Source organism: Saimiri boliviensis, chromosome 4, assembly GCF_048565385.1.
Source record: "Saimiri boliviensis isolate mSaiBol1 chromosome 4, mSaiBol1.pri, whole genome shotgun sequence".
In the NCBI taxonomy this organism is placed as follows: Eukaryota; Metazoa; Chordata; class Mammalia; order Primates; family Cebidae; genus Saimiri; species Saimiri boliviensis.
In genome coordinates, this window is record NC_133452.1 from 19,251,513 (window position 1) to 19,267,018 (window position 15,506).

At 45.1% G+C, this 15,506-nt stretch overlaps 1 protein-coding gene across 7 annotated transcripts in view; it reads right to left on the bottom strand.

Annotated features, from left to right (window-relative positions):
* The window catches only part of PLEKHG1 (pleckstrin homology and RhoGEF domain containing G1), a 265,171-nt gene that overhangs the window by 16,593 nt on the left and 233,072 nt on the right, over window positions 1–15,506 (bottom strand). For 6 of the 7 annotated variants that reach the window (XM_074397280.1, XM_074397277.1, XM_074397279.1 and 3 more), the window contains exons 11-14: window positions 13,465–13,498; window positions 10,727–10,822; window positions 7,489–7,527; window positions 4,824–4,846 (exon numbers count right to left, since the gene is read on the bottom strand). In XM_074397280.1, the coding sequence (XP_074253381.1) occupies window positions 4,824–4,846; window positions 7,489–7,527; window positions 10,727–10,822; window positions 13,465–13,498 (192 nt within the window). The remainder of the gene's footprint in view (window positions 1–4,823; window positions 4,847–7,488; window positions 7,528–10,726; window positions 10,823–13,464; window positions 13,499–15,506) is intronic. The other variant, XM_074397278.1, reaches the window with a different exon arrangement.

Below are 15,506 nucleotides of genomic sequence, written 5' to 3' on the forward strand. Positions count from 1 at the left end.
TAGGCACCCAGTAAGTACCTTTTATAAAGTAAAACAAAGTTAATATTAATTAAATTATGACAAAATTCCTTTTTTTTTTTTTTTTTTTTAAGACGGAGTTTCACCATGTTGGTCAGGCTGGTCTTGAACTCCTAACCTCAGGTGATCCACCTGCCTTGGCCTCCAGAGTGCTTGGATTACAGGCGTGAGCCACTGCACCTGGCCTTTTTTTTTTTTTTTTTTTTTTTTTGGCAGAGTTTCACTCTTGTTGCCCAGGCTGGAGTACAATGGTGGGGTCTTGGCTCCCTGCAATCTCCACCTCCTGGGTTCAAGCAATTCTCCTGCCTCAGCCTCCTAAGTAGCTGGTATTACAGGCATGTGCTACTATGCCTGGCTAATCTTTGTATTTTTGGTAGAGATGGGGTTTCACCATGTTGGCCAGGCTGGTCTTGAACTCCTGACCTGGTGATCCACCAGCCTCGACCTCCCAAAGTGCTGGGATTACAGGTGTGAGCCACTGCACCCAGCTGACAAAACACTTTTAAAGAGTAACAAAATTATTTTGTGCTTCTCACAATAGCCAAAAGTGATCCTTCTAAGATGGTCCATCCCAGAAAATTCCCAAAGGGTTTAGAAAATTAGAAAACCTGAATTGTTAACACTGAAGTATCTTTTAAAGGTAATTACATTTGAAATGCAAATAGCGGTTTTTTGGAAGCTGTAAATTTACATCAAGTTAATCATTAGGAAAACTGAAGATGCTCTTAGATTAAGAAGTAATCAGCCAGGGATGGTGGCTCATGTCTGTAATCCCAGCACTTTAGGAGGCAAAGGAGGGCAGATCACTTGAGCCCCGAAGCTTGAGACCAGTCTGGGAAACATGGCGAGACACCCTGTCTCTACAAAAAATTAAAAAAAAAAAAAGTAATAATCAGGCTGGACATGGTGACACACAACTGTAATCCCAGCACTTTGGGAGGTAAAGGCGGGAGGATCATGTAAATTAAGGAGTTAGAGACCAGCCTGGGGCAACATCACCAGACTCTGTCTCTACACAAAATAAAAGAATTAGCTAGGTGTGGTGGCACATGCCTGTAGTCCCAGTTACTTAGGAGGCTGAGGTGGGAGGATTCCTGAGCCTGGGAGGTTGAGGCTGCAGTGAACTCAGATTGTGCCACTACATTCTAGCCTGGGTGACAGAGCAAGACTCTGTCTCAAATTCAATAAATAGGCTGGGCGCGGTGGCTCAAGCCTGTAATCCCAGCACTTTGGGAGGCCGAGGCAGGTGGATCACAAGGTCAAGAGATCGAGACCATCCTAGTCAACATGGTGAAACCCCGTCTCTACTTAAAAAAAATACAAAACATTAGCTGGGCATGGTGGCGCATGCCTGTAATCCCAGCTACTCAGGAGGCTGAGGCAGGAGAATTGCCTGAACCCAGGAGGCGGAGGTTGCGGTGAGCCGAGATCGTGCCATTGCACTCCAGCCTGGGTAACAAGAGCGAAACTCCATCTCAAAAAAAAAAAAAAAAAAAAAAAGAAAAAAAAAATCAATAAATAAATGTTAAAAAAAAAAGAATGAGCGTATGGTTGGTCATAATATTGAAAGTAATGGTAAAAATCACGATTACTTTTACACCAACCTAATAATTTCGATACCTCAATTTTACCACAGCCAGGATGAACTTTTTTTTCCTGTCCTTTCACATTCTCAACATTTGAGCTATTTAACAATGATATTAGCTATCAGGTATAGAACACTGGCTTTGTGCCAATTATTCCACTAAAAAGTACTTTTAAGAACACGTTGCATTTAATCTTTATGACAATTCTGTAAATTAGGAAGCTAAGTCCTAGTAAGGTTAAGCAATCTGCCTGTAGTCACACAGTTTATAAATGGCAGAAATGGATTTGAATCCATGTCTTAATCCACAGCTCATATGTGAGCTTAACCACCTCATACACACATGTACACAGCCTCAGAATATATATTCTGGGAGAAATATTAAGCTATTCTTAAAGAGTATTTCCTGTTATAAACTACTTATGTGTTTATTTATGAGATAGAATCTCACTCTGTTGCCCAGGCTGGAGTGCAGTGGCACTATCTCAGCTCACTGCAACCTCTACTTCCTGGCTCAAGTGATCATCCAGCCTCAGCTTCCCAAGTAGCCGAGTGTGGTAGTTTAGTGAGGGTGGTGGCAAAAGTATTAAGGGAAAAATACTAAAGAAGGTTACAGAAAACAGTCACAGACCTTCTTGGAAGGCGGGAAGGTTTTGTAAAAGCCTCAGGATAGAATTATGGCTGAAGGCAGCCTAATCCTCTTTGAGCTAATAGCAAAAGTAAGTAATAAAAGAATGTAAGGGAATTTATCTAAATAGCTTGTTTACTCATGTGGTCCTAAAAACTAACCTTTAATATTTCAAGGACCAGATGGCTTTCTCCAGGTGAGGGTGACGAGATCTATCACCTGCAAATGGTGTCTACTTTAGACCTCGGAACTTGGCCTTTAATCTTTACACTCTACTGTTGTTGACTCAAAGTCTTTGTCATTTAATGTGTGTTGAATAAAGGCTGGGAAGGCCAACATGTCAGGGCTAGCAGCCATTAATTCCTTTTGGTGAGGAGCCTTAGTACCCCTAGCCTGCTCTTCCACTGTACTGTGCATCTGAGTGAATTTGTTCATCCGTCGTGGGGTTGGGGTCTGCCTCTTGTACCCCGACAGTTAGGACCACTGGCACAAGCCACCACATCTAGCTCATTTTTTTTTTTTTTTTTTTTTTTTTTTTTGTGGAGAGGGGGTTTTCCATGTTGCCCAGGCTGATCTTGAACTCCTGAGCTCAAAGTGATCTGCACACCTCAGCTTCCCAAAGTGCTAGGATTACAGGCATGAGCCACCATGCCTGGCTGTTATAAACTCTTTAACCATCAGTAAATCTGCTCTCCTTAAATTTAATATACCTTCAGCACATTACTATTAGGAGATGGAATTTTACCACAGAAAAGAGCATGGTGCTTTTTTTCTTGTCTTCTGATTTTATAAGGTTTGGTTATACTCATATGGACCTGGCTTGAGCACTGCTATAGAAAGTTTCCAAGCAGCTCTTGAGATTGAATCTCTAGAACTCTTTGATGGAGAGATTCCTTCTTTTAGCACTGAGAGGGGCTTGGCTCTACAATCCTACTATGGCTGCTTTTAAGAGCAGGGACCCTTCTGTAGTCACCCCACTTATGAAATCAAAACCTTATGCTATATTTCAGGACATTGACCCAATTAATATTAATACATTTCAAACGTTTCCAAACAAAAATATGTACTACCTGAAAAAAAAATGCACACGCCTGAGCCATGTCAATCAGTTAATGATAAGATTATGTTTCCCTGGGCACGGTGGCTCATGCCTGTAATCCTAGCACTTTGGGAGGCTGAGGTGGGTGGATCACCTGAGGGCAGGAGTTCAAGACCGGCCTGGCCAACTTGGTGAAACCCCCTCTCTACTAAAAATACAAATATTAGCTGGGCATGGTGGTGAGTGCCTGTAGTCTCAACTACTAGGCTCCTCGGGAGGCTGAGGCAGGAGAATCACTTGAACCCATTAAGCAGAGGTTGCAATGAGCTGAGATTGCACCACCGTACTCCAGCCTGAGAGACAGAGCAAGACCCAGTCTCAAAAGAAAAAAAAAAAAGATAAGACTACATTGATTTTTATAGACATTTTCTTGGTTTTAATGGAAAGATACAGCATTTATCAACAGGGTCACTTTGGTTCTGTGCTATGCCATGGTGCAAATAGACTGTAGGGAGAGATTTACTTTTTTTTTTTTTTTTCCTTTGAGATGGAGTTTTGCCCAGGCTGGAGTATAGTGGTGCAATCTCAGCTCACTGCAACCTCTACCTCCAAGGTTCAAGTGATTCCCCTGCCTCAGCTTTCCGAATAGCTGGGATTATAGGTGTGCATCACCACACACAGCTAAATTTTGTATTTTTAGTAGAGATGAGGTTTCACCATGTTGGCCAGGCTGGTTTTAAACTCCCAACCTCAGGTGATCCACCCGCCTCGGACTCCCAAGGTGCTGGGATTACAGGCATGAGCCTTGCGCCCGGTCAGAAGAGATTTTCATAGCCATATGCTTCTAGATACAGAATATTAAACAAGGAACCATGACCATTTCTCTAAGAATTGTTAATTAAGCCAACCGATCAGTCGCCACAATGGATAAACCACTCAGCTAAGGAGAAAATACCTGTTCTTTACAGGTAATACAGTTGGATATAATATCTCCCAATACAGTATACCATTCTTATTTTCCCTCTCCTAAGCTTCTGTCAGGGGAAGAACAATCAAAACTTGATATGGCAAAGTCTCATTCAATCACATGTCATCACCTCTCATGTCAGCACAGAACCATATTCTTAGAAGGGGGCCTCTAGCCCTTGTGAACGAAGGCTCGTGCTTAGAGGAGGGAGTCATATCCAGGAGGCAGGGGCCTTGGTCTTACACCAGTGGAGGCAAAGGACAATGTGAGGTGGCTCCTGTGAGCACTAGGCAGATACTATACCCTTAGGTAAGGTTACAGCCTCTGAGGTGGGATGTGGGACAGAGGATGAATAAATAATCACCTTGCTTCTCAATGTGGGTGGGGGAAGGGAAGACATCACTAAGGATGAGTCTTTGCTTAAATCAAATGTAAATAATTCAAAATTTAAAATACCAAATTTCTAAAATGTAAAATGACTGTTGACACTTGGAATACAGGCTGGGGAGCAGAGAGGTGTGGAAGTGACGTGGATGAAGGGTGTCTGAAATGAACATTTCCAAGTAAGAAATGTGACAGAGCTTACCTTTCGGATGTCTTGTGCTGTTTCTGAAAAACAAAAGGTTTTTTTTTACAAGTTTGAGAATGAAAAGGTACTTCCTATATAAGTAAGCACTAATGTTTTATAGGACTTAGAAACTTATTACTAATAATTGAAGCCCATGTGACTTTGGGGCCCTATAGATCTAATATTTGGAAAACAGCTGTCAGCTCTCCCAGCTGCATACCCCCTACGCTATATGCATCTGAGCATTAGGCATCTTCCTGGATCCCCGGCAGCCATGAACTAACCCATGTTCAAGATGTTCCAAAAGCTTCTGAACAAAAATATGTTGTTTCCCGAAGAAAAAATGCACACACCCTAGGCCATACAATCATGTCGAGATGATGCTGCTTCTGTTGATTTTTCCACATTTTATTGGTTTTAACTGAAAGATGCAGCCTTCCTGCAACTAAGGAGTGCTGCAAGTGGAACTGTGGGGAGAGACTGACATAGCCACATCCTCACAGAAGACACCCTTACAGCCAGCCTGATTGTGGGTGTCTTGCCTTTAAACATGATTACAGAAGCATACGAAGTCCTTCCCTCCGCATAGATCCCATCCCCAAGGTAACAAGAGTTAACAGCTGAATGTTTACCTTTCCAGCTCCTGCACTGCCCCACCCCACTAAAATGACTGTTTTGCTTTTTTTTTTTTGAGACAGAGTCTTACTCTGTTATCCAGGCTAGAGTGCAGTGGCACAATCTTGGTTCACTGCAGCCTCTGTCTTCCAGGTTCAAGCAATTCTTGTGTCTCAGCCTCCCTAGTAGCTGGGATTACAGACATGAGCAACCACGCCTGGCTAATTTTTGTATTTGTAGTCAAGATGGGGTCTTGCCATGTTGCTCAGGTTGCTCTCGAACCCCTGACCTCAAGTGATCCACCCTCCTCAGCCTCCCAAAGTGCTGGGATTGCAGGTGTGAGCCACCACGCCTGGCATGTTTCACTTTTAAAATAAGAATGCAATATGTAACTTTGTATATTCTGCTAAATATTTGAAGATACTTTTGTGAACAGGTAGGGATCTGCTTTATTTTTGACAGCTGTAGAATATTCCATTGTGTGTAAGGATGTACTACAATTTCTTTAAATATATTTCTTACTGCATGGACATTTTTATAGAGTGTCCTATTACAAATACTGCACAGAACAAACTTGTACATAAATCTGTCCACATGTGAGTAAGTACATCTGTGAGGATGAAACTGTTGGGTTAAGAGCAAACGTACACTTTAAATGACCATTACCAAATTTTGCCCCTGAAGTGCTGCAGAAATTTACACTCCTACCAATAATTTTAGAGTGATTTTTTTTTTTTTTGAGATGGAGTTTCGCTCTTGTTGCCCAGGTTGGAGTGCAAGGGCGTGATCTTGGCTCACTGCAACCTCTGTCTCCCAGGTTCAAATGATTCTTCTGCCTCAGCCTCCCAAGTAGCTGGGATCACAGGTGCCTGCCACCACCCCTGGCTAATTTTTGTAGTTTTAGTAGAGGTGGGGTTTCGCCATGTTGGCCAGGCTGGTCTTGAACTCCTGACCTCATGTGATCCGCCTACCTCAGCCTCTTAAAGTGCTGGGACTACAGGCGTGAGCTACTGCACTCAGTGGGAGTGATGATTTTTCTATGTTTTGGCTGACCTCATAGTTTTTTCCCTTATATTTATTTCATTTAAATGCATGGTTTTTCAGATTATGAATATGGATGACCATTTAAAAATTTTATTGGCAGTTTGTGTGTTTTATGAAACTGCCCAATTATATTCTCTGTATTTTTTTCTTAAAGAGTCCTTTGTCACCGGGCGCAGTGGCTCAAGCCTGTAATCCCAGCACTTTGGGAGGTCGAGGCGGGTGGATCACGAGGTCAAGAGATCGAGACCATCCTGGTCAACATGGTGAAACCCCGTCTCTACTAAAAATACAAAAAATTAGCTGGGCATGGTGGCGCGTGCCTGTAATCCCAGCTACTCAGGAGGCTGAGGCAGGAGAATTGTCTGAACCCAGGAGGCGGAGGTTGCGAGGTTGCGATGAGCCAAGATCGCGCCATTGCTCTCCAGCCTGGGTAACAAGAGTGAAACTCTTGTCTCAAAAAAAAAAAAAAAAAGAGTCCTTTGTCTTTTCTTTTTGATGTATGGGGTTTATACAATAGAAATATTAATGTCTTTATGCCTGTCAAATATATTATATTTTATGTCATTTGACTGTACATTTTATTTTAAATTTTATTGTTATTATTTGAGACAAGAGTCTCACTCTGTTGCCCAGGCTGGAGTGCAATAGTGCAATCTCGGCTCACTGCAACTTCTGCTTCCCAAGTTCAAGTGATTCTCCTGCCTCAGCCTCCCAAGGAGCAGGGATTACAGGCATGAGCCACCAGGCCTGGCTAATTTTTGCATGTTTAGTAGAGATGGGGTTTCACCATGTTGGCCCGGCTAGTCTCAAAGTCCTGGCCTCAAGACAGTCACCTGCCTTGGCTTCCCACAGGGCTGGGATTACAGGTGTGAGCCACTGTGCCTGGCCTTTTTTGTTTATAGAAGTTAATCTTTTTGTAATTAAATCAAATCTGTCAATCTGTAATTAATCGATTTATTTTTGTGTGGTTTGATTTAGTGAATATCAACAAGAATGAAACAGGAAAATGTATTTTACGACTTACCACTGGTCTTCAAAACTTTATGTGATCGTGAGGAAGGTTCTGGGAGAGAAAACAAAGCCAGCATCATTCACAAAACCAAATCAAACCTTTTTCTTTATAAAAGGATTACAAGTCGATTGACGGATTAACAGAGCTCTAGAACTTATGTTTCAAATTTAACAAAATCCCCATGGCTCAGAGATACATAGGAACAAGATGCTCACTCTGCTAAAATGTTATAATAAATGTTATGCTGTGTTATCAGAAGTCACAGGATAGAAAAGCAAAATCTGACTTTATCCATCCTGTCACTAGCAGAGCGGCTTCCTCAGCATTCACTAACACTTACAAATTGATGACGTTCAATTGTATATTCTTTTTTTTTTTTTAGATGGAGTTTCACTCTTGTTCCCCAAGGCTGGAGTGCAATGGTACCATCTCAGCTCACTGCAACCTCTGCTTCCTGGGTTCAGGTGATTCTCCTGCCTCAGCCTCCTGAGTAGCTGGGATTACAGGCATGTGCCACCACACCCAGCTCATGTTTGTATTTTTAGTAGAGACAGGGTTTCACCATGTTGGCCAGGCTGGTCTTGAGCTCCTGACCTCAAGTGATCTGCCTGTCTTGGCCTCCTAAAGAGCTAGGATTATAGGCATGAGCCACCATGCCTGGCCTCAACTGTATATTCTTATGGCAGACCCTGTGTCAAGCGTCAGCCTTAGCAAACTCAACATCTCCATCCCAGCTCCCCTGTCTCCCTTAGATCTGCCCCTTTATCTGTATCTCCTCTCTTGGTGATCGCTGACATCACCCTCCAGAGTCAGTAGCCAGGCTGCCATTCTACATTCCTCCTGTCTTTATCCATCACCGTCTTCGGGGTTCCCTGTAATCCTTCCCCCAAATCACCACTCTTTGTTTTTTAATAAATAAATAAATGCGCTCTGTCACCAGACTGGAGTGCAATGGTGCGATCTCAGCTCACTGCAACCTCTGCCTCCCGGGTTCAAGCGATTCTCCTGCCTCAGCCTCCTGAGCAGCTGGGATTACAGGCACCCACTATCACGCCCAGCTAATTTTTGTATTTTTAGTAGAGACAGGGCTTCCCCATTTTGGCCAGGCTGGTCTCGAACTCCTGACCTCATGATCCACCTGCCTTGGCCTCCTAAAGTGCTGGGATTACAGGTGTGAGCCACCACGGCCCGTCTCACCACTCTCTTAATCTAGGTCTGCATCTCTCACCAAGATGAGCATGACAGCCTCCTCTCTGGTCTCCCTGCCCACTTCATTCTCCACACACAGCCAGAGTTATTTCTTGACACAGCAATATTCTCAGAGTTCACTGCTTAAAATCCTCCCACAGCTTGCAGGATCAAGTTCGAACCCTCCATGAAGTATTGTCTTAGTTCAGGCAAGCGTGGGTTTCATCTGAAGCGGTCTTTATTCATTACCTACTTTACCCTATGCATGACGTACTGGGCCTCCAGAATCAGGCCCCCATCTGCGTATCTCTAGCCACCTCTCTTTCCATCTCACCTCACCCATCTCTTCCTCCGCCCCGATTCCATCCCACTCTCTCCCCAGGCTGAAGGACTGGCAACAGATGTCTGTCCTAAAGTACGCTGGTTCAAGCCTCAGAGCCTCCACATGTGCTGTTCCTGTCCCATCTGATTCCCGCACTGTGGGATTCTGTCTCGGTTCCTGGTTCTCTGCTCTGCGAAGCCTTCTCTCTCCTCCCTACAGGGTTAACTTCTCTCTTCTTTTTCTTGTTTTTGTCCCTCTGCCCTTCCTTCCATCCAACCAACCTCTGCCGCATCTCCATTGCAGAGACTAGTATTTTTTTTATAGACAGGGTCTTGCTCTATTGCCAGGCGCCAGGCTGGAGTGCAGTGGTGCAATCTCAGCTCACTGCAACCTCCGCCTCCCAGGTTCAAGCAGTTCTCCTGCCTCAGCCTCCTGAATAGCTGGGACTACAGGCATGAGCCACCATGTCCAGCTGACTTTTGTATTTTTTTTAGTAGAGACGGGGTTTCACCATGTTGGCCAGAATGGTCTCGATCTCTTGACCTCGTGATCTGCCCGCCTCAGCCTCCCAAAGTGCTGGGATTACAGGCGTGAGCCACTGTGCCCAGCCAGACTAGTATTTATTTGCTTTTGAGACTAAGTCTTGCTCTGTCTCCCAAGCTGGAGTGCAGTGGTGAGATTTTGTCTCACTGTAACCTCCGCCTCCTAGGTTCAAGTGATTCTCCTGTCTCACCCTCCCGAGTAGCTGGAATTACAGGTGCCTGCCACCACGCCTGTCTAATTTTTGCATTTGTAGTAGAGACAGCGTTTCACCATGTTGGCCAGGCTGGTCTCAAACTCCTGACCTCAAGTGATCCTCCTGCCTCAGCCTCCCGAAGTGCTGAAATTACAAGTGTGAGCCACTGCGCCCGGCCTTATTTGCATTTTTGGTCTCTCCCACCATTAGCTCCTTGCAAGCAGGAGTCATGTGGATTATCTATCCTTGCATTCCTAGACCTTAGCAAAGCATAAAGTAGGTTATAAAAAAAGAGTGCTTCAAATAAAACCCAAAACATGGCTGAACTAAGACAATACTTCATGGAGTCTGGTGCAGCAAACCCGAATTAAAACTTGAGCTTTGGGTATCTTTTGTGTGTATCTTTTTGGGTATCACTCATAGGATGGGATTTTTCGTTAGCAATAGCAAACACAGTTTAAGTATCTGCAAGCCAATGGTAAGATGTTGTACAAAGCAAAATGAGTTGACTGGCATGCTTGATATTCACTGGGAAATATTAAGTAGAAATAGTTTTTGTTTGTTTGTTTGTTCTGAGACAGTCTCACTCTGCTGCCCAGGCTGGAGTGCAGTGGCACGAACTTGGTCACTGAAACCTCCACCTCTCGGGTTCAAGGGATTCTCCTGCCTCAGCCTCCCAAATAGCTGGGATTACAGGCACTTGCCACCACAACTGGCTAATTTTTATATATTTACTAGAGACGGGGTTCACCATGTTGGCCAAGCTGGTTTTGAACTCCTCACCTCAGGTGATCCACCTGCCTCAACCTCCCAAAGTGCTGGGATTACAAAGAAAAGAGTTTTAGAACAAACGCTTATGAGTCCCCTCTTAAGGCAGCCTCAAATATATTCAGACCATCAGTGAGCTCAGAAAGCAGACAGAACGTGCCCTCTTGTCAGACTCAAAGAGACTTTCTTTACCAGTGCCCCCTAGTATTAAAGTTGTATGACAATATCCTATTTACCCGATTTTCTTCTCAGCCGATGCGGAGCAGAACCTTCTTTAGAGCCACAGAGCGTTTTTGTGTCTCCCTCGGGACTGTAACAGAAGCCTGGATAGTCTGTGAAGATGACCATGAGCATCAGCAGGACTGCGGTGTCTCGGACATCTCAGAAAACCGTTATGACTAATGTAGATTTCTATGGATTTTAGTTGTTTGTTTGTTTTTGAGACAGAATCTCACTCTGTTGCCCATTCTGGAGTGCAGTGGCATGCTCTTGGCTCACTAAAGACCTCCACGTCCCAGGTTCAAGTGATTATCCTGCCTCAGCCTCCAGAGTAGTTAGGACTACAGGTGTGCGCCACCATAACCTGACTAATATTTGTATTTTTAGTACAGATGGGGTTTCACCACGTTGGTCAGGCTGGTCTTAAACTGACCTCAGGTGATCCACCAGCCTCGGCCTCCCAAAGTGCTGGGATTACAGGTGTGAGCCACCGCGCCCGGCCTATATGGATTTATTCTTTTTCATCTGACGAAGATATGATCCTTCTTCCATAAGTGGTGTTGTATATGTATCTGAGGGTTTTTTGTTTACACCGAGACTTGTAGGAGTCCATGAGCTCACTGCCCTCTCTCCCTCCCTTCCCCCACATCCCCACCACCCCAGGCCCTCCTTTTTCACTCCTATAAATCGATCCCAACGTGCTGGGTGAGGTGGCTCACACCTGTAATTCCAGCAAGACACCAAGGCTGGCAGATCACTTGAGGTTAGGAGTTTGAGACCAGCCTGGCCAACATGGTGAAACCCTGTCTGTACAAAAAATATAAAAATTAGCTGGGCATGGTGGCATGTCCCTGTAGTTCCAGCTACTCAGGAGGCTGAGGCAGGAGAATCGCTTTCACCTGGGAGGTGGAGGCTGCAGTGAGCTGAGATCATGCCACTGCACTCCAGCCTGACCAACAGAGTAAGATTCCATCTCAAGAAAAAAAAAAAAAGGCTATAAATCAGCTTTATCCTTCCTAGAAAGTGAGTTCCCTTCATGCCCCTGCAGAAATTGTTGTCTTCCAGAGCAGCAACTCTTAATATTTTTCTAGACATCATTCAACCGAGCATCTGACAAATGCTTTAGATTCTCTTATCAGAAAAGAAATTCTCATTTAATTTCATCAAGTTGGTATCTTTGTACCATTTAAGGGATACAGAGCCTTTGGGTTAAGGAACCCTGGTTTAATGGTAAGGTACTGATGCATATTCAATGATCACCTGCACCCTAGCCTAGGGGCAAACAATTTGCAACAAGCCATGAATGGGTGCTCCTCAAATTAGGGGGAAGGGGCCGGGCGCGGTGGCTCATGCCTGTAATCCCAGCCCTTTGGGAGGCTGAGGCAGGCGGATCACTTAAGGTCAGGAGTTTGAGACCATCCTGGCCAACACAGTGAAACCCCGTCTCTACTAAAAATACGAAATATTAGCCAGGCATGGTGGCAGAGGCCTGTGATCTCAGCTACCAGGGAGGATGAAGCAGGAAAATTGCTTCAGTCCAGGAGGTGGAGGTTATAGTGAGCTGAGATCACGCCACTGCACTCCAGCCTGGGTGAGACTCTGTCTCAAAGAAAAACAAAATCTGGGAAGGCTCTTCAAAGGTATCTCAAGTTCAGAGAGATATTCTGAGGATCAAAAAGACCAAATGGGCTTCTCCAGTCAATGGAAAGTTTCATAATGTGGTCATCTGACCCAATGGGCTGGCCTACTCTGCTCACACTCAGCCAAGTTCAAACTTGTAGCTGAGCAAATAATGTCACTGCCTCAGGCTGGGCTGCTCTGGCCCAGGCCTAGGCCTGGAAGAGATCTGTGTGGCACCAGTTAGTGGCTTGAAATAATTCTGGACACTCATAGACTCGATTTGGCTTCTGAGTGCTTGCCCAGAGTCTGGGATTCAGCACATTGTTTTGCTGAATGGAGTTAGTCACAGTAATAGCCAACCTCTCCAGTTCCCAGCCTCCTTCATTTCTCCTCCTGATCTCCACATGCCCATCCAAGACCTCGCCTTCTCTTCACAGTGTTCTTTCGCCTCTTTTCAGAGTGTTCTCTGACTCTGGGAGACGGAGTCTTGCAGTGGTGCAATCTCCACTCATTGAAACCTCCACTTCCCAGGTTTAAGCAATTCTCCTGCCTCAGCCTCCTGAGTAGCTGGGATTACAGGTGGCCACCACCATGCCCAGCTAATTTTTGTATTTTTAGTAGAGACAGGGTTTTGCAGTGTTGGCCAGGCTGGTCTTGAATTCCTGACCTCAAGTGATCCGCCTGTCTCGGCCTCCCAAAGTGTTGGGATTACAGGCGTGAGCCACCACGCCTGGCCAAAGTGAGAAATGCATTGTGAAGCCTGGTTTTGGTGGTGGTAGAGGTGGGGCGGAAAGAGTTGACCGTGGAGACATAACTGACATTACTGGTTAATGCGGAAACCCAGACAGTGGCCAGCCATCAAGCGACTCAGATAAATCCAGGAGAACCAATGTAGAAAAACAAGCCAGTGTGCTAAGAAGGGATGATACTGTTTACCCAATTGTTCAAACAGTGAATGGAGAGATACTATTTTCTCACTTCATCTACTTGATTGTAAAAAGAAAAGAAAAAAAAAAAAAAAAAGGAGAGATGCTATTTTCTCACAATTGACATTTTCATGAACTTTAAGATAGAAAATGTGATAGATACAAATAGACAATGAAGTTTCAAATTGTGTTAAGGAAATAAAACTTACGAACGGCATCCATTTCAAGGATTGCTTGCTTGGCCTGAAAGAGAGAAAGTGGAGCTGTAATTCCAACTGCATTTTTTCCTTCTTAAACTCCGAATCTCAACACAGATCTTATCCCACCTGAATAAACAGATTTTTAAATACGTTTAAAAACTCATTATTTCTTTTAAGTATTAACATACAGTTCAGGGAATTCAGACAGATGAGCGCCCTCATGTGGTAATAGCTGCTGTACTATTGAGGCACCAGGGCTAAGACTGCAGCCTCAACCCTGCGAAAGAGGAGGGAGGGAGGCTGGCTCCTCAGCCTGGCTGATCATTAGCATCCACTGGCCAGCTTATGAAAAATGCAGATTCTTGCCACCCAACCCTGATCTACTGACCCAAAATCTCAATACTGTACATGGAGCGTGGTATCTTTATCACCAACCCTCACCACGACACTGGGGGCCTTGTATGGAGCCTGGTCTCCATCTTTCTTTTTTTTTTTTTTTTGAGACGGAGTCTCGCTCTGTCACCCAGGCTGGAGTGCAGTGGCGTGATCTCGGCTCACTGCAACCACCGCCTTCCAGGTTCAAGCGATTCTCCTGCCTCAGACTCCCAAGTAGCTGGGACTACAAGTGCCCGCCACTATGCCCAGCTAATTTTTCGTTATTTTTAGTAGAGACGGGGTTTCACTGTGTTAGCCAGGATGGCCTTGATCTGACTTCATGATCCGTTCGCCTTGGCCTCCCAAAGTGCTGGGATTACAGTCGAGAGGAGCCTGATGTCTTTATCACCAGCCCTCATCACGACACTGGGGGCCTTGTAACTACCTTGAGTTAATTGCAAAATGGCTGCTGGCAGTTTCCTGTCTTTCCCATGCAGAATGCTATGTGATTATCATGAGCGAAGTCTCTCTATTGCCCCCAACTCCCTGCACCTCCCATCTCTTCTGTGTGCCCCAGATTCTCCCAGAGTGGGACAGCCCTGAAGGACAATGTGATCTGTGGTCCCAGCTCAGGCACTTCACTAGGTGGGTCCTCTCCCATCCCAGAATGTGATTCCTCAACTGGACAGTGGGATCATGAAACCTCTCTTTCAGAATGGTCATTAGGACTCAATGATCAGCTCAACCAGTGAGTTCCGCACACCTTCCTAGCGCAGGAGTCCCCAACCCCCGAGCCACAGACCGGTACCAGTTCATGGCCTGTTAGGAAGCGGGCTGCACAGTGGGAGGTGGGTGGTGGGCAAGCGAGGGAAGCTTCATCTGAATTTACAGCCACTCCTCATGGCTCGCATTACAGCTTGAGCTCCGCCTCCCGGCAGATCAGTGGCAGCATTAGATACTCATAAGAACGTGAACCCTACTGTGAATTATGCATGTGAAGGATCTAGGTTGCAGCACTCCTTATGAGAATCTAATGCCTGATGAGCTGAGGTGGAGCCGAGGCGGTGAGGCTAGCACCGAGGAGCAGCTGCAAATACAGAAGAGCACCAGCAGAGAGGTTTGACTGCACAGAGACCATAATACATCAGTTGTTTGCAGATTCATATCAAAACCCTATCAGTGAGTGACAAGGGGCACTTAAGCTGCATCATGACAAGTGAGTTGATGTACTTCAATTGTACAGCTGCATCTGGTGCCCTTAAAAGTATGTTTGAGCCGGGCGCAGTGGCTCACACCTGCAATCCCAGCACTTTGGGAGGCCGAGGCAGGCGGATCACCTGAGGTCAGGAGTTTGAGATCAGCTTGACCAACATGTTGAAACCCTGTCTCAACTAAAAATAAAAAATTAGCTAGGGGTGGTGGTGTTTGCCTGTAGTCCCAGCTACTCAGGAGGCTAAGGCAGGAGAATCACTTGAACCCAGGAGGTGAAGGTTGCAGTGAGCTGAGATCATGCCACTGTACTCCAGCCAGGGTGACAGAGTGAGACTGTCTCAAAAAAAAAAAAAAAAAGTATGTTTCCAACAACTTCAAATCTCCATATATTCCAGATTAAAGTGAAGGCAGACATCCTGAGATTGCCACAAAAGCCTGAAAATCCTGCTTCCATTTCCAGTATC